We start from the raw sequence: 19,264 nt of genomic DNA on the forward strand, positions 1-19,264 counted from the left end.
TTCGGTCAAAATTAACAAATCTAAAAAAAATAAGTTTAAATATGAAGTGTCGTGAAATAATTGTGTTTGTAGGCAAACGAAAAAAAAAACCAACTTCAATTACATCGACAAGTAATACAATGTAGATCGACGAAAAAATAGTCACGCGTTATCAAAGATTACTCAAAAAGTAGTTATCATATCTCGATAAAATTTAAATGTGACCACATAATAAACATCAGCTTATGATTAAATTAAAAGTTATCAAAATCGGTACACCCAGTAAAAAGTTATTTCGAGATTTTCGAAAATAGCGTCAAGTAAAAACGCATTATTAGATATAACTCGAAAAGTAGTTGTTGGATCTCAAATAAATTTAAATGGGACCAATTGACACACACCACCTTTCAATTAAAAAAAAATTCTCGAAATCAGTCCACCCGGTCAAAAGTTCTGATGTAACATACCATTCTTATATTATAATGAGGATAATTATGATTATGTTGATAAAATATAAGATGTATATTTTAGAGACAGTTCCCAAAGTATACTCATATATACCTATATACATATTACAGTATATTGTGGGGACAGTCGCATTGTATGCGATATTTTGATTGTGCGAGACTGATGACCTGTAATACAGGTATTTTATTCCTAGCATAGGCATCAGACTCGCGTCAACATTGACGAGGTTCGGAAAAAAAGTATATTTGTTATACGGTGAATAATTTTGTCTTCAAATCTGTATATCTGTGGTTTCAGTTAGATTTTCGTTGTAAATTAGATAAAAAAGCCATCTGATTTTGATTTATTTTATATGTTTTAATAGAATATGTTTTATATTATTTTGTGATACATTTTGTGATGTCTAGAAATTATCAATGAATAAAAACTTCGATACGTAGTTAAGTATGTGTGTGTAAGTAGTTTAAATAATTTGTGTTTGAATTGTAAATAATAAAAAAGCATGTGTTTGTTAGCTGTGATCACCGTGATATTTAAAAACTTTAATTTTATTTGTAAAGAATCAAATTGTAATTAAATAAATAAATAAATAAATAATAAAATAAATTTTGATGAGTCCTCAAACCATACTTATAGTACATGATTGCTGATAAAATATAAGATGTATATTTTAGAGACAGTTCCCAAAGTATACCATATTTTGATGAGTCCTCAAACCATCGTTATAGTATATGAATTGTTATATAATCGAAAATATTTGTTCATACGTTAACATATGAACATATGTTAATTATGAGGCTTGTCTTAAGAGTATATTAACAAAATCACAATGTGGCCCAAAGCATACGTTAGACATATATATATATATATATATATATATATATATATATATATATATATATATATATATATATGTACAGACTATTCCGAATCAATCGAAAAAATTACTTTGATACCTTTACATTATTTAATCTGCAAAAGTTACCTGAACTCATCACCAATCGGACTGAAACACAGTACAATGTGCATATTGGCTCGCACGCGCTCCACTAAGAACAAGTATACGGATTCGTTTGTCTGCAGTAAGTTCGCTGCTTTCATCGGCTTCTCCAATGCTTGTTTTATCTGTTTAATTTAGTTGTTTTTTTGGTATCACTAGAGTGACAAACAAGTTTACAAGCGGATGTAGTAACTTCTGGAAGCTAGCAACACCAGGAACATTGCTAGAGCGTTGCCGAGCCTACCCCCCCCCCCCCATCCTAGGCTACCCTAAGAACATAACGCTACTTGAAAGTTGTATTATTTAGCTGTGATTTGCTGTAAAGTTTCTTTACCTTGGGGATCTGCTCCAGATTTATAACATGATGCTCAATATTTTTATCTTTTTGATTTCCAGCACTTAATTTTGAGATATATGGGTGTCTAACCCAAACATTGTGCAATCACTTTGATTTTTCAGTTGGTTCGAAAAGGTTACCTCAATAAATACTTACTTTTAGTACATAATTAAAGGTAAATATAAAAATAATCAAAATTTTTGTAAAACAACAAAAATGTAAATTTTCAGAAACTACAACTCTTATTTGACAAGTAATTGCTACAATAAAAATTACCTAATTCTTACTTAGTCGACTGAATTCTCTTCTAAGTTAATCACCTCGATCGATTGATTGTATGCTTGCTTCAGCCTGTAATATCCTACTGCTGGGCATAGGCCTCTTTTCCCATGTAGGAGAAGGATCAGAGCTTAATCCACAACGCTGCTCCAATGCGGGTTGGCGGATAATGCGGGTTGGCGGATCGACTCTATACTATTTTTTAAATCATGTATCTTCTAGAACTTAAAGGTAAAATAACATTTACATCTTCCAGAAAATTCTAGACGAATAATTAAGCTACTCACATCTTCGAACTCATCGGCCTTATACAGATTGGTGACCTCTCCACTACTGAGGAGATTGTTCACGATCTCAGTAAACGTCTCTTCAACTATCTGAGTGTCGCAGAATATGAATGTCGTCTTTTTGGTGTCGACACCACAGCTAGTGTATAACGCCTATAAGGAAGGTAGTCTAATAATATTTATAATGTTTAAAAAAACATAAAAAAAATGTTGTATTTACAATGGAATATTGCTGTTATAGCATACTACCGCAAAATTAAAGTTCAGAAATGTATAACAGAAATTTATACATTGGGTTAACAACCACTAACAAATAAAAATATTATAAACTAGCTCCCGGACAGACTTCGTTCTATCAACAGTTAATATTAATTTTTTTTTGTTTTTTTTTTGTATTAAAACCTTCCGTGGGCTTTAAGAAACATAGAAAAAATTGCTGAATTGGTCGAGCCATTTTCAAGTTATGCGGCTAGCAACATTCATTTTTATTTATATAGATAAAGTGAAAAAATACTTCTAACCGTTAATTCTTTTAAATGCCTAGGCTGGTCTATCCATACTTATAAGTACTAAATGCATATGAATGTATACACGATACATGTACCAAAAGAACATTTTGTACAATTTTACTACTATATTATGCATGTATTATACATATATTCTCTGGAATCACTCTATTTACTTAAGAAAACCGCATCAAAATCCGTTGCTTAGTTTTAAAGATCTAAGCATACAGACAGCGGGAAGCGACTTTGTTTTATACTATGTAATGATGAGTTTAATACATAAAGTAAATAATAAAAAATGACCTTCAAATCTTCTCGAAAATCCTTAATCCCGTAAGTCTTAGTCACTACAACTTGGTATGAGTTGTATTCACAGATATACGACGCTACGCGCGTCAAGCTCTGTCGACCAGACCCACCTACAATTATTCATATTGTATATTTGAAGTTATTTCAATTAAAACAAGGGTTTCGAAAGTAAGTTATAAAATTCGTATTGAAAACAACTTTATTGAAATACATTTTTACAATTGTTATATAAATTGAACATCACTTGAACCAATTATAGTCGAGGTTTTACTGCTAAGTAGCAACATATAAGCAGAAGATTTGCTAAATGCTAAAACCCCGATGGCTATGAGAATATCCAAAATCTTAACACTTGGTGATATACAAACCAAGTAGTCCGATGGAGTCGCTAAAGTAAATCAAGGAATATAATTAAAAGATGACACCGTATGATAGGGACGTTCATCTCAAAGTTTAAAATATCTAGGCAGAAACAAGAATGTCAAGTAAATATTGTTTAAACAATGGTGATAATGTTACCTATTCCAACACAGAGCATATGTCCGCGTGGTTGTGATATAACGCGAACAATACGGCAAATATGCTCAATAGCATCTTTGAATAAAACCAAATCCATCTTCACGACCCCTGGGCAGCTGTTGTACTCCTCCATTTGATTGGAAATATATCTGATGAGAAAGGTCAAATAAATTGGCTTTTAGACCCAATTCACAGGAAAATGAACTTTATCTCGTACTAATAACGAAGCAAACGCGAAAACATTTAGCTTATGTTAGAAAACTATTTCTTATTTTTGCGGGTACGCGTACCAGTACATGTTTAGTATTTATTATGTTAAAATTTATAACACTTAAACAGTTTATATACCTAGTTTTACATGTAATTTTATTCACTTTCACAGTCTATCAAACTTTAAACCACAAGGAAGATATTTTATATAAATACTATAGACAATTGGCAATATTTTCAAATCTTGCTAATAAATGCATAGTCTCTTGAAAATCTATTAAAATAACATGTAATACTTCAAAACCAATTACTCACTTTCTCAAAGCATTAGGATCGTTAAGATCATCATAAACTTCGAAAGGATTGAGGAAATGTCCAAATATCGGTGCAGTTTTGGACGGGCAGAGGGCGTGGAAGGTTAGTTCAAAGTGCTTGCCCAGCATGTCGCCCATCTGGTTCATGAACCAGTCACGATCTCTAAAATCGATAACAGATGAATTAAGGTCCTCTTGTGCAAAGACAGGGTTATATGATATTTAACTCGGAATTTTAGAATATGTAGAAAGTGACAAGAAATTCGTTTAAAATAAAAATACCCCTAAACAGTAAATACCATCAATCGTAGATAAAGGGACAAATGGATGGTACAGGATTGATACTAACGTTTTGTATTATGTGCTGTGTGGCTACGGCACTAAAGAATTTAGCCACCCCCTCTCTTCCCGTGGGTGTCGTAAGAGGCGACTAAGGGATAACAAGGTTCCACAACCATCTTGGAACTTAAGAAGCCGACCGATGGCGGGATAACCATCCAACTGCTGGCTTTGAAATACACAGGCCGAAGACGGGCAGCAGCGTCTTCGGTGCGACAAAGCCAGTACTGCGGTCACCAACCCGCCTGCCCAGCGTGGTGACTATGGGCAAAACACATGAGTTCACGTTATTTTTGGCGTAAACTTGTGGAGGCCTATGTCCAGCAGTGGACTGTATAGGCTGTAATGATTATAATGATAGTTAAAATGATATTTCAATACTTTCATAAAATATATCAGTCTACCATCTAAGAAAAAAGTTACCACGCATCTCTAGTTGTTGTTAATGACTGGAAAAATTACTTTATTTACCTTCTTTTTTTTAATAATTTTGATATCAAATTTATTCAAAAAAAGAAGGAAAGAATTAAGGTCATATCACATAAGGAGATAATTAAGTAGGTAGCAATAATAATCCTTCAGCTCAGCTCAGCCTATCGCAGTCCACTGCTGGACATAGGCCTCCCCAAGTTCGCGCCACACATCCCGGTCTTCCGCAATCCTCATCCAGCCTACACCGGTAATCTTACGTATATCGTCGGTCCAACGGGCCGGAGGACGTCCCACACTGCGTTTGCCAAGACGCGGTCTCCACTCCAGGACCCGTCTGCTTCAACGACCATCGGTCCTGCGAGACAGATGGCCAGCCCACTGCCACTTCAACTTGCTAACTCTGTGGGCTATGTCGGTTACTTTCGTTCTCTCGCGGATAGTCTCATTTCTAATCTTATCTTTGAGAGAAACCACAAGCATAGCCCGTTCCATTTCTCGCTGAGCGACTTTAAACTTGTAAATAATAATAAATAATATTAACTAATAATCCTAACGACTTATAATTAAAATATCAACTAACTTATCTTCGGTGAGCCGATCACTAAAAACTCTGAAACACTCGTGAACCCACAAACGAAGGAAGCGCGGTTTCGTGTTCTGGTAATCCTTATTACTTCTCAAGAGACCCTAAAAATTATGTTATTTTCTTTATGTGATTTTCCTAACTTTATTATCTATCTGCGTTTAAATACGTGCCATACACATTGATATTTAAGTTCGGTTCATACTAGTTCCGGAAACAGTCGTAAGGTTATCTCTACCAATAAATAAAGTGGAGTGTCAGTTTGTAATATTAAAATAACCGCTTTTCACTAAATGTACATGGATACACGGTACATATACCAATATAACATTTTTTACAATTTTATCTGTCTGTCTTTTTGTTCCGGCTAATCTCTGTAACGGCTGGAGTAACTTAGGCTACTTTTATTTTAGTTTTTATTTTTTTATTTTGTTACTCTGCGAACTGAATAATATTTTTTTTTGTTAAATTCCACGCGGACGAAGTCGCGGGCATAGCTATTATGAACTAGAAATCTTTAACATTATTTTAGTATCACAAACATTGATATAACTTGGCAATCAGCTACAACCTATATTGAATAATTTTGATTATAAAATCTGATACATTGCTTTTTTTGGGAACGATATTTAAAAATAAATTTTTAGTTGCCAATCAATCATCGGCTACATCTATTCTATAATATGTGAAGTTTCAATAAATAAACATCTAAATTAGATTTAACGTGTAATGTATTTAAAACATACTTGGAATATCTTTGATATGTCTCTCAAATTGAACAAATAGTGCATCTTACTGGGTGTCGGCAGTAGCTTCGCTACTATATTGTTGAACATATCTATAGTTGCTGTCAGAACTATTTTTCCTGAGAATTAATAACAAAATAATCAATAAAAAAAAGTATCTACAAATAAAATACCAATTTTACTACTTCGTTGTATAAAAAAAAATCTTGTTTGAAATTGATTCATAAAGATTTAAATTGGGCTGAAATTCCACTTTTTGGAGATCATATCATATTATTAGATTATATTATTATATGATGAGCTAATATTAATCTACTGGCAATATAACAATCTCCAAACAGTAAGCTAGTAAATTGTCTTACTAAGAGTCTTTGTATCCCCATTGTGCTGGCGCCGAGGATGTTAACAAGCTAATCTGAATCTATCGACAATATCCCATCTTTCGAAAACTGTTCATCTCACCGAGAATCTTTGTCTCCCCAAGGTGCAGCACGGTCACAAAGATATTGACACGCTAATTTGAATCTAGTACCAATATCTCAAGCTTACAAAGACTGCTTACCAAGCGTCTTGGTCTCCTCATCAAAGTCTCGCAAATGCTGGTCGAGCATGGTTCCGAAGATATTGACCAGCTGTCCGTGTGAAGGTGAGGGAAGGTAGAAAGCATGGAAGCGAGATAGCAGCCGAGCTGGTAGTGGGGACCGAGCACCCCCCGCTGGGCCCGCCGCACCACAAACCACCATGTCCTGACCACCATGACCCACATGATAAATTCTATTGGCCTACTTCAATAACATTCAAACGGGACCACACGACAAACACTAGTAAAAACTGCAAAAGCTATGAAAGAACACGCCCAAAAAATATGGTCGCAGTGAGAACCTTTCCTTTTTTAAGCCTATATGCACTTACACGTGTTTAAAAGTACAGTTATATGAGGTTTGTGAATATATTACACGATGAATGTATGTGATTCTGTATAATCGCTACAGTACTTGTTACAAGTACAATGACCCTTAAAACCACAATACGCTAAAATTTACAGATATTTATTTTTTAAGTACCCAATTAAGGAGAATTTTTTCTATATAACTAGGTCGGCAAACAAACGTATGACTCACCTGATGGTAAGCGATAACCGTTGCTTATAGACGTCTCCAATACCAGAAACATCGCATTACTGACTCTACCCCCAATCCTCGCAGGAGCTCTGGTCACCTTACTCACCAACAGGAACACAACACTGCTTGAAAGCAGTATTATTTAGCTGTGATCCTCTGTAAGGTCGAGGTACTACCCCAGTCGGGCTGCTCCATATTTTAATCAGGAAATTTTCTGCTGGCCCTAGCTCAGTTAAAATTCCCATCATTCCAATTTCTACTAATCATTTACCTTAACATTCTTCCTCCACTGCTTCTGGCGATCAAACCAGAACCCATAGTCATACCATAGACGTATCAGCTCCAATGGTGGTTGAGAACCATACTCATCCCGGACCGGCATATTTATATCGTCCATAAACGTTATTAGCTTCTTACCTGGTTATACCAATTTAATTTATTATTTTATTTTGGTTATTGGCTTTCAATAGTGCTAAATTGATGACCGCTCTGGGGTAATAGTGCGTATGCCGTGTCAGCGGCGACCAAACACCGACGGTCACGGGATCAATTCACGCTCGGAGTGGATATTTGGGTTTATACAAATATTTATTTCCGTTCTGATTGTTAGTTCTTGTGGGTCTCCTGCCTCGGAGAGTACGTTATGCTGTCGATCCCGGTTGTTATCATGTGTGCACCTCGTCCTGTTAGGATGCTGACCCTGTCTGTCTTTTTTAAAAAAAACTACTCTACACCGCTAACTGCTTTATTCAAAAGATTGGACACAATGTTGGATAATTGACTTCCGAACTTTAATTGATGTCCGATCTACTCGGGGCTCTGAGTTTAACTGACTGTTTTAAAATTAAAATAATATTAACGAAGAAAAGGAACAATACAATTGCTGAGTAGTGATTAAAGTAAAGGAAAAATACTGTGTATAATATAAATGCTTATGAAGCTTTTACTACGTTGTAAAATGGGATATAACAGTCCGGACACATTTTCCGTAACGCTCTCATCACGCATTCACCAGCTTACGCCCCAAGTCAAGCGTACGTAAAAAAGCTTTACTTTAAAAATCTTGGTCATTAATCAATTTACCCCCAGCGGGCACATAGTTTCCTTTCGTCCTCTTCTCGAGTCTAGCTTCTATGATGTCTTGGACATTCGCGGCTGTGGTCTGCGCAGACATGTTGATCACTTGTGTGCTATATCTGAAGTATAACCAAAAAATCTCAGGATTGCTGATATGTTGTTTGAAATAGTACTTAGTTGTCGCACAGAGGTCGAAATTCGATCATAATTTAACCACAGACTTAATAAACAAAAGAGTATGTAAGTAGGAAAGAAGTAGGTCAGTTCCTTAATCCAAGGTGAATTTCTTGCTAATTTCCTACAACAGCGCATGTGTCAACAAATTATATACGTGTGTTTCTGTGTGTGTGTGTGTGTGTGTCAAATACATGTTAGTGTGTGTAATGTTTTATTAATGTATTTTTAAGCATGATTTTGAAAAATATATAAGATATATAAGAGATACAGTGTCAAGATAGGTTCAAACTCACCTATCCCGATCCAATCCGGCCAGCGTGCCATACAACAAGCAACTCTTGCCGCATCCTGTGGGTCCCCCCACCAGAACTCCTTGCCCACCTCGAATAACTTCCAGAGCAACTATTTGTACTCGAATAAAGTCCACCGTTGGAACCAATATTGTATGGAAACCTAGACTGTAAAAAAAAGCGTGTGTATACTTATGTACGCACGTAAGACGTTATACTTCATTAGCTAGCTAACTTCACGTTGCTAACTTCTTCGTTGACTAGCAACTTCAGGCTGTTGGCTTTTGTAACGGTGTGCGCGCGTATCGTAAAAATTTACTCTCATAATTTTTTCCTAACGCGCCAAAAGATAACTTCAAAAAGTCAAAAAAATTTCGATCTAGCGGGTACATCGTTCCATAGCTTAATTGGCTAGAGCGCCGACACGGTCAGTCGGAGACGCGGGTTCGAACCCAGCTGGAGCGGTCTGTGTGGCTACGGCACTAAAGAATGTAGCCACCCGATCTCTTCCCGTGGGTGTCGTAAGAGGCGACTAAGGGATAACAAGGTTCCACAACCACCTTGGAACTTAAGAAGCCGACCGAATGCGGGATAACCATCCAACTGCTGGCTTTGAAATACACAGGCCGAAGACGGGCAGCAGCGTCTTCGGTGCGACAAAGCCAGCCCTGCGCTTACCAACCCGCCTGCCCAGCGTAAACTTGTGGAGGCCTATGTCCAGCAGTGGACTCTTTAGGCTGTAATGATGATGGAGCGGTCAGTTTTTGATATGATATTCAAAAAATGTTTAGAACTTCAAAAAGTGTTAAATTTGATTCTAATATCAATTTCTCTTCCTCTCTTTCTTAACAGTTATTAAATTTTTATGGGTGATATAATAATTTTTAATATGTATATTTTTAGTTTCGTCGTGAGCTTATTTTTACGATCAAAAACGCAAATAACGCTTTGCTCGATCACTGATTTTATTCCTATTAAGCCTATCAATAAACAAAGGACAGGAATTATAATGAAATAACTTTTTCGGATTTCATCGCGGTTTATTAAGTTTTTTTTATGCCTGATGTTTCGGATCGGATACTTCACAGCAACACTGGTCGCGAAAGGACTGTCAAATGTAAATTCCCTAATTTTGTTTCATTATGAGTGAAATTCGCGTAAACATTAAGAAAACAATAGAGGACAGGAAATTCAAAAGCCTAACCTTGGATTATATCTCCAATTATCTGGCAGTTTGTCTTCCCAGGGCTTAAACTCTCTCAATCTCTCGTCAACGTAGTAATCGTATACTGTGTCCTTCAGCGGGAACAGTCCCTCGTGTTCCCTCACCCAGTTGTCTAATTTACGACGACTCTCTTCATCCAATGTTGCACATACTGACCATATCATCCTACGAGAAATAAACCACATAATTAGTATAACATATCTATTACGCTTCAGCCTGTAATATCCCACTACTGGGCATAGGCCTCTTTCCCATGTAGGAGAAGGATCAGAGCTTAATCCACCACGCTGCTCCAATGCGGGTTGGCGGATATATTCCCTACTATGAGTAACGATCGCTTTTATGTGTACATGATAACAACCGGGGCCGACGGCTTAACGTGCTCACCGAGGCACGGTGGGGAGAACCACAAGTATTGCACAAATACCCAGACCACGCCAAACACCTGAATGGCCAATATAAATGTTTGTCATGTGCGGGGATCGAACCCTCAACCGCCAGCGCAACAGGTACAATCCATGGCTGTAACCATTGCGCCAACGCGGCGTCACATATCTATTACTATAGATGTTTTCAAAATCCTTAATTCAAATAATTGGTGGCTAGCAATACACGAGCGAATAATAATCTACTAGCGCGTTAAATAAATGAAAAATGTACTGATCGTCAAACTTGTTGACGTTATTTCAAAATTAAAGCCGTCATACTATATATATTATTTTAATAATTAATTAATTTACAATAACAAAGCAATAATATTTTTTTTATTGTCGATGCCGGTAGAGCAAGCAATTATCTATAAAATTATATATACCTATATATATAGTTTATATAGTGTATTTGTGAGTTTTTTTCTAAAAAGGGAGGCAAACATCTTAACCTTAGCGTATTAATATATTCGAAACGCTACTACAAATGACGAAAATTTCTGGAATAGAATGCAATCACAACAATCCAAAACTTATAATTTTTGATTCTACACAAATTTTAGTAATTACACACCCATTTGACAAAGAAAAAACGCTAATCTAAATAATAGTCTAGCAAAATAGTCCACATAAAATGTTAACGTAGATTTAGCCTAATTTCTATCATACTTCACACGCTAAAGTATCGCTACTTGGTAAGTATATTGTTGTAAATTGCACCGTGTGCCTGTCATATGTTACAAATGTTTCCTTTGTAGACGGGTTATCTGTAAGAAATCACTATCAGTGATAAGTTCAGTATGTTTTTTTTTTCTTTTTAATGTTCTTATTGTAATTATGCGTTAAAGTATAAATAAATAAAATAACCTCTAGAACCTAATCACATGGTTAGTATTAGTAGTAGTAGAAATAAGAACTACATTATTCTGCATTGATTTTTATTTCATACATTTTATACTTGACATATTTTAAATTCTGTCAACTAACGCGAAGAGAAATCTCATCTTAGCGAAGGTCTCATCGGGTGGGTCCGGGGCGACACGTGATAGCAGACGACACATGGCTCGCACGCCCGATAGTTGCTGGCCACGCACACTGCCGCCCTCGCGTAGCTTGCGAACCAGCTCCAGCACTGGCGACAATGTGCCGGCGAACAGGCGACGTAACTGCTCCATAGGGGTTATCCATTAATTCAAACAGTGATCACGTGATGTTTTAGCAACTTTTTAACCCCCTATTAATAACGGTTATATGTTTGTAACCCCTTGGTCATATGTTTCAATCATACGTAAGACGTAGTTTGGAAATCGCGAACGAAAAATAAATACACGTGATATTTCAATTCATCCCCCTCCCCTTCTTGTGATGTTTTGTGATTTTTTCCTCCCCCGAAATATATAATAATACTAGCTGGCTCTGCAAACGTTGTTTTGCCATATTATTAACCCCCTTAATCCCCTCCTTATAACTTAGGGATATGAAAAATAGATGGTGACCGGACTCTCAAACCTACCGGATATGCACACGAAATTTCATAAAAATCGATCCAGCCGTTTCGGAGAAGTATTTTAACTAACATTGTGACACGAGAATTTTATATATAAGATTGCTCTCAAATATTCCTGTAGTAAGTAAGACGGCCAGAGATCTGTGTGTCTAATGTCGGCCATATGTATATTTGCTGACATAGTCGAAAAAAAAATATAAGTGAAAAATATAAGTGATAACATTGAACAAATAAGGTTCCAATAATACAATCAATAAAAAAAAACAAAAAACCCGCCTGCGTGAAGAACAACTAATAGAAAATCAACTGAAAAAGTTGGAACAAGATAAAAATTTAATATGCACACAAAGTCAGCGAAATAAATAGAAACAATATCAAACATTTTGAGCTGTACATTTAAAATATATTAATACGGTAGTCCTTCGAAACTTTATCCAATGTCGTAGATAACATGCAGTCGGAGACATGCACAAAGGGCGAATGATATGACTTATCCTTCAATTTCATGCCTCCGACTGCATATTATCTACGACATTGCATAAAGTTTCGAAGGACTACCGTATTAATATATTTTAAATGTACAGCTCAAAATGTTTGATATTGTTTCTATTTATTTCGCTGACTTTGTGTGCATATTAAATTTTTATCTTGTTCCAACTTTTTCAGTTGATTTTCTATTAGTTGTTCTTCACGCAGGCGGGTTTTTTGTTTTTTTTTTTAATTATTATTTTATTTATGTCTTTTTAGTCAGACAAATGACGTAATCGGTTCAATTCATTAAAACAGTTTACATCATGTGGTTGATTAAGTAATTTTTTAGGGTCAAGAGAACTGATAGCAAGCCCGGAGAAAGATCTCACTCTGCTCAAAGCAACGTAAGCCTGACCTTTAGCAAATAGGTGACTGCTTAAGTCAACAACTATTAGTTTTAATATAATGAAATTATTATTAAAATTATTTGTTTGTATTTGGTATTATGTATTTGTTATTGATTTTATTAATGTAATTGTAAATTGGTGTGACATTTATTAATTTTTATTTGTAATTTTAATTGTATGTTTTTTTAACTATTGTATTTTATTAGAAAAGCTACACCCCGAAGTTGATCGTCGCCTAGGAGGCGAGTTTGGCATGGTATAGGCGTGGGAAAGAGCAGTCCACATTTTTAAAATTTAATATTGTATTTCTTTATTAATATTACGGTAATAATAATCATGATATACCTTTTTAAAATCCTTGTATTGTGCCCTTCAATTTGATACCCATATTGTAGTATTCGAGAAAAAAAATTTTTTTCATTAACTACAATGGCTTCGCGCAGCCGCCATGTTTGATTTTTTTTAATGTCACCTATCTAAGAACACTTGGGCAGCTAAGACGAACCTAACGATACCTCAATTATGTAAATCCGTTCAGTGGTTCTGGAAATATGAGGTAGTAAAGAATATTACATACATACACACATACATACATACATACATACATACATACAAGATACGCGCGAAAAACATAACCCTTCCTTGACAGTCGGGTAAAAAGATATTACAAAGATAAGTTTAAATGCAAAATCTACTTAGCTTTGTCGCAGGTTCTACGTCTTATTTATTTAAGACATTTAAAACAATTCCTTAATTTACATGTAATAAATATTTAAAACGTTATACATGAAGCAATCCATACCATTTCTCTATACTCCAAATCAGAAACAGATTCAAGCCAAGAATTGACGAAGGGCCACCAGCCCCAGTCCTTATAATCATTGTAGACGATACCGTTACGTGATACTGTTGCGGGTGAGGCGACGGCTAGATCTAATGTCTCTATTAGCAATGAAACCTAAAAATATTATTTAAATATCCTTCAAATGACGTAGGACACAGCAGGAAAATTCCTGCTCAAAATATGGAGCAACCCGATTGGGGTAGACCTCGACCTTACAGAAAATCACAGCTAAATAACACTGTTTTCAAGCAGTTTTGTGTTCCTGTTGGTGAGTAAGGTGACCAGAATTCCTGGGGAATTGGGGATAGGATCAGCAACGCGATTGCGATACTTCTGGTGTTGCAAGCGTCTATAAACTACGGTATTTGCTTGTCATCAGGTGAAGTCGATGTTTTCTGAGGTACAGTTGGAAGGGTAAATATTTAGCCTGCATGCCAATAATTAGTATTGAACTTGTTTTCTAACATATTCATAGCCAATGTCATTTTTCATTTGTATAATGAAATCGTCATGACTTTGGTACATGGATCTTAACACATAGTTTTCTTTGCATAATGATATCTTTTCTAATTATTGACAATTTCTTAACCTGCTGGACATAGGCCTCCACAAGTTTACGCCAAAAATGGCGTGAACTCATGTGTTTTGCCCATAGTCACCACGCTGGGCAGGCGGGTTGGTGACCGCAGGGCTGGCTTTGTCGCACCAAAGACGCTGCTGCCCGTCTACGGCCTGTGTATTTCAAAGCCAGTAGCTGGATGGTTATCCCGCCATCGGTCGGCTTTTTAAGTTCCAAAGTGGTAGCGGAACTGTGTTATCCCTTAGTCGCCTCTTACGACACCCACGGAAAGAGTGGGGGTGGCTATATTCTTTAGTACCGTAGCCACACAGTACATAACATCAGGTATTTGTTTATAAATCAATGTTTTCAGACACCTGAGAAGGCATAGATATTCTCTCACTATTGACCAATGTAAGCAACTTGTTGTCATCCATCACAGAATTGAGGTTTTCTATCCACACAGCGTCGACTGGACCGTCGAAAATTATCCACTTTTGATCCGGAGACTCATCTGATTAATTGATCATAACATTCAAAAGTGTCCTTAACACTTACAAAATTACAAATTGACAAGAAAATTTATATTAATTGCAGGGTTATCAAAAGATACTCATTTAGGGAATTAATATAAATGGTAATAGTGACTAAATGGGTCTAAAGAAAGGAAAAATTGGGTATGTAAGTACATATACACTACATAACAAGAAATGTTATCAGTAAATATACATACAAATCAGATGATAAAAATTTATCCGACATTCTCACAAGACACTAACCTTGACAAGTGGTTCTCATTATGGACGACAAAACACCGTCCTTCCACTCCCCTGTAGCCAAATTGTACTCCCCGTACAATTCCCCTAGCGTCAGAGCCTTCGGATTCATCGGATAGACTTGCACGTTTTCGAACCCGGGTACTTTCTCTCGATGCAAGCGACTGAGGGTAGCGGCTAACATTTTCCAAGAAACCGTTTTAGCGGTATTTGTATCGCCGAGGAGAATGCTAGAATGGCGAGAGTTCTGGAACAAGTATTCCATTTGCAGGAACGTGCAGATTACTCAATTTTAACACCGTTACTATTTAAGTTTTACTAAATTTTCTTTAATTTTACGAATTTTCGAAGATAGTCTCAGGAATAGACTTTTTGTAAAAAGCAGAAGAAATAATGGAACCGATAGACTAGAGACAAATCTATAATTAACAAAAATACACAACAAAATTTTAATTTGTGTGTCTCCTGCCTAAAAATAAAGGCTTAGGTTAAATTTCATCTTTAATATCTAATGAAATAAAATTTTTGACCACAAGTGCACACTTTCTAAAATATTAGTATAGTATCATAATCGAAATACGAACCTAAAGATAGCATCTAAACTAAAACCTAAAGAAGAAAAAAGTTGAAACAAATTTCAAGTTTAAAGGTTAAAAAGAAAAGAGCTGGAGTCAAAAAACTAATGTTGTATGTACTAACCTTTGTCTCATAAGTCTGTATCACTTTATGCAGAGCAGCCCTAATTGGTTGCAGAGAGAGTTGCCTCATTTCCGCAGATATGGCGTTTTCCAACATCTCATAATCAAGTGTGGGTATTTCCACGTCAGGAAATATGTCTCTCATTATACCATCGAATAAAGGAACATCCTTAGAGGTTAAGCGAGCGACATTCATATCTCTCATTGCTAAGATCACCATCTTTGAACGTCAATAAGAAGTAAAAAATTATACTTCTAGTATTTGAGATATATTATTTAAATTATAGATCAATATATTCAGAATTAGGTAACAAAATAGAACAAAAATTTATAGAAAACGCATGACTATAAAAAAATTTTGGCGAATTGAGTAACCTATACCCCAAATTATTTACATAGACTACATCTCCGTAGACGACAGTTGGTAATTGGATAGAAAGGTGAATCAGTATAGCTTGGTAAGTGCAATAAGATTAAAATTTAATTTTTTCATCAAGATAAGCAGATTATTCTAACCCGTAATATATTATCCCTACCAATATTATAAATGTGAATGTAAGTTTGTTTGTTAAGTACGCTTTCACGCGAAAACTACTCAACCGATCATCATGAAACTTGTACTCATATTTTTGGAGGTATTAGAAGTAACGTAGGATACTTTTTATTTAAAAAAAAATTCAATGCGAGCGAAGCTGCGGGTAAAAGCTAGTATAATATATTTTACATGTATCTATGTACTCGTATATCTCGTACAGATAACATTTATAATCAAGATGACCTAAATGCAGCGCAAGTTTTAAAAAATTTTGAAGTAACGAGATGTTTTTTGGGACTTATACATTTTCGTTATTACAATTATTAACCAATTCTGAATTTATGGCATTCAAATTGTCTACTAATAAATGATTTTTAAGATTTTAGCAGAAATACGACTCACCTCCTGTTCTGGCAAGTTTGGATATGCTCGCCTCTTAACTCCGGCGTATCTCAACAATGCGACCATCGATCTGAGACCGAAGTCATAATGATCTTGCTTTGATAGCTGTTGCATTGCGAGTTGGTACAACGTGAACACCTACAGGAAAATAGCAATTACTTCCTTATGAATTAATGTAACGTAACGATTTTGTTAAAATATCATTGAATGCAATATTAATAATTGTTTGCAGGCAAACGAAGAAAAACCGACTTCAATTATATCGACAAGTAATACAACGTAGGTAGACGAAAAAAAATTCAAGTAAATACAATGCGTATCAAGATCAAAGATTACTCCAGAATTTGTAATCAGATCTCGATGAAATTTTAATTATGACCACATAATAAACATCGGCTTTCGATTAAATTAAAAATCATCAAAATCGGTACACCCAGTAAAAAGTTATGCCGATTTTCGAGAGTTGAAGAGTTCCCTCGACTATCTTTCTTCTCCATCATCACATCGACTCCAGACCTTTATTAAATAGTAGTGCTTTATAGTACTTAATCAAAACATGATTAAATTTACTGGTCACCCTTACGATTTTTGAAAGTTTCCCCTCGATTTCTCTGGGATCCCATCATCAGATCCTGGTTTCCTTATAATGGTACCAAACTAGGAATATCTCCTTTCCAACAATACAAGAATTATCGAAATCGGTCCATACGCGACGGAGTTATTCCCGAACATACATAAAAAAACATATAGGTATATGGTCGAATGAGTAACCTCCTCCTTTTTTAGAAGTCGGTTAAAAAGGACATTTTTTTTAAACTAGAGCAATGATAGACGCGTAATTTATACCATTGAGACTGATGCAGGTCTCATAGGATTTTCTGTATAGAGTATAATTATAAAAGATCTAAAAGCAAAGAAGCATAAACAAAAAAAAATTTTTTAAAACAAAGTCCATTATAGTCTAGGAAGGATGTTTTCAATTGTCAAGAAGATATATAATTCATTTACTAAATACTTAAGGCTTTCGTGTACCTTTTTCGCATTGATCTTGTATGCCGTAAAACCATCGGAGAACAAAGTATTCTCAGCAATGATAAGTGAATCTGGGACGCACATCGCAATAGGTCGAAACATCGATTTCAAATTGTCCGGCAATTCTGTTCTTCCAGCGTAACTAAAATAAATTTATTAATATTAAAAAAATGTGTACTAGCTCATACTTGCGACTAGAGTTCACTCCTTAAAAACGATAGATACTTTAGTAGAAAGAGTTTTTGAAGGAGTGAATCGCGTTAAAAAAGTTGTCAGTCAGTTAGTCAGCTCAGCCTATTGCAGTCCACTGCTGGACATAGGCCTCCCCAAGTTCGCGCCAGACATCGCGGTTTTTCCGCAATCCTCATCCAGCCTACACCGGCAATCTTACGTCGATCATTGGTCCAACGTAAACACAAAAGTTGTAGTGACCCTATTTTCTTTGCAGGACTATTCGAAACTTAAGAATATCAGGTGTATTTTAAAAATGAATACTGCTGAAATGTTCTTTCATTTTTTTTAATTATTCTATTATGGTTTTTTTTATTTTTTTATTCTGCTTCATTAAATTGTTACTTTAAAATTTTCTTAATCTTAAAAAAAATAGGAAATTCTGGGAGTTGACATAGTTTATGTCATGTGTTATTAGTTTTAGGTTATACATTAAAAAATAAGTAGTACGTGTGTCGGCTCCAATACGTGACTGGAGTTTACTCCGTAAAAACGAGTCCGTGATACTTAAAAATGTATTTGTCTCTTTCTTACAGGAGAAGTTGCACGGTAAAATTTTACTCTCAGGGTTCTTTTTTAACACATAAAAACCTGTATTACTTCTCAAAATTTATCATACTACAAGCCTTGTACTGTTTCTTAAGGCGTACACTCAAATAATTACACAAAAATATTTGTCTAAGTACATAATTCAATAGTAAAACATAATAAGTGTTTTATGACAAAATATACGGTGCTTACTTGCCAGATATAGAGAAAATATATGAAATGTTCTAGAACACTGAGTAACATCTGAAAAACTACGTATCGTGCAAATAAACAATTTATACCCAGGATTCATAGTAATGAAGATTCCACAATTCCCATCAAGCTTTATATCAGCACCTTCGAACATAAATCGCTTTTGGTTTAGAGATAACGCCAGAAGTACTGCAAGGATTTGTTGAGCCACTACCGATAATACTTCGATATTGATTCGATTGAATTCGTCGAAACAGCCCCAACAACCACTTTGGGCTATACCTTTTAGAAACAAAAGGTCAATTAAAAGATTAGGGGAATGATACGAAATAATAATTGAGAAAAGGTATAGTGTACCATTTCTCTTCTACTTTTACTCTAACTACTTATGCCATTTTCAATCGATTTATATAAGAATATAGACAACTACAATAC

The 19,264-nt window shown here is 35.4% G+C and overlaps 1 protein-coding gene across 1 annotated transcript in view; it reads right to left on the reverse strand.

Moving 5' to 3' along the window:
* Positions 1–19,264, reverse strand: part of LOC123655626 (dynein axonemal heavy chain 2) — a 78,386-nt gene that overhangs the window by 35,637 nt on the left and 23,485 nt on the right. The window contains exons 31-50 of the mRNA XM_045591386.1: positions 18,919–19,111; positions 17,858–17,999; positions 16,826–16,963; positions 15,890–16,108; positions 15,194–15,437; positions 14,792–14,928; positions 13,814–13,969; positions 11,614–11,792; positions 10,178–10,363; positions 8,977–9,141; positions 8,513–8,625; positions 7,701–7,846; positions 6,871–7,054; positions 6,309–6,427; positions 5,560–5,666; positions 4,210–4,371; positions 3,685–3,833; positions 3,160–3,275; positions 2,351–2,503; positions 1,433–1,572 (exon numbers count right to left, since the gene is read on the reverse strand). Of these exons, the coding sequence (XP_045447342.1) occupies positions 1,433–1,572; positions 2,351–2,503; positions 3,160–3,275; positions 3,685–3,833; positions 4,210–4,371; positions 5,560–5,666; positions 6,309–6,427; positions 6,871–7,054; positions 7,701–7,846; positions 8,513–8,625; positions 8,977–9,141; positions 10,178–10,363; positions 11,614–11,792; positions 13,814–13,969; positions 14,792–14,928; positions 15,194–15,437; positions 15,890–16,108; positions 16,826–16,963; positions 17,858–17,999; positions 18,919–19,111 (3,148 nt within the window). The remainder of the gene's footprint in view (positions 1–1,432; positions 1,573–2,350; positions 2,504–3,159; positions 3,276–3,684; positions 3,834–4,209; positions 4,372–5,559; positions 5,667–6,308; positions 6,428–6,870; positions 7,055–7,700; positions 7,847–8,512; positions 8,626–8,976; positions 9,142–10,177; positions 10,364–11,613; positions 11,793–13,813; positions 13,970–14,791; positions 14,929–15,193; positions 15,438–15,889; positions 16,109–16,825; positions 16,964–17,857; positions 18,000–18,918; positions 19,112–19,264) is intronic.

Source organism: Melitaea cinxia, chromosome 8 (genome assembly GCF_905220565.1).
Source record: "Melitaea cinxia chromosome 8, ilMelCinx1.1, whole genome shotgun sequence".
NCBI lineage: Eukaryota > Metazoa > Arthropoda > Insecta > Lepidoptera > Nymphalidae > Melitaea > Melitaea cinxia.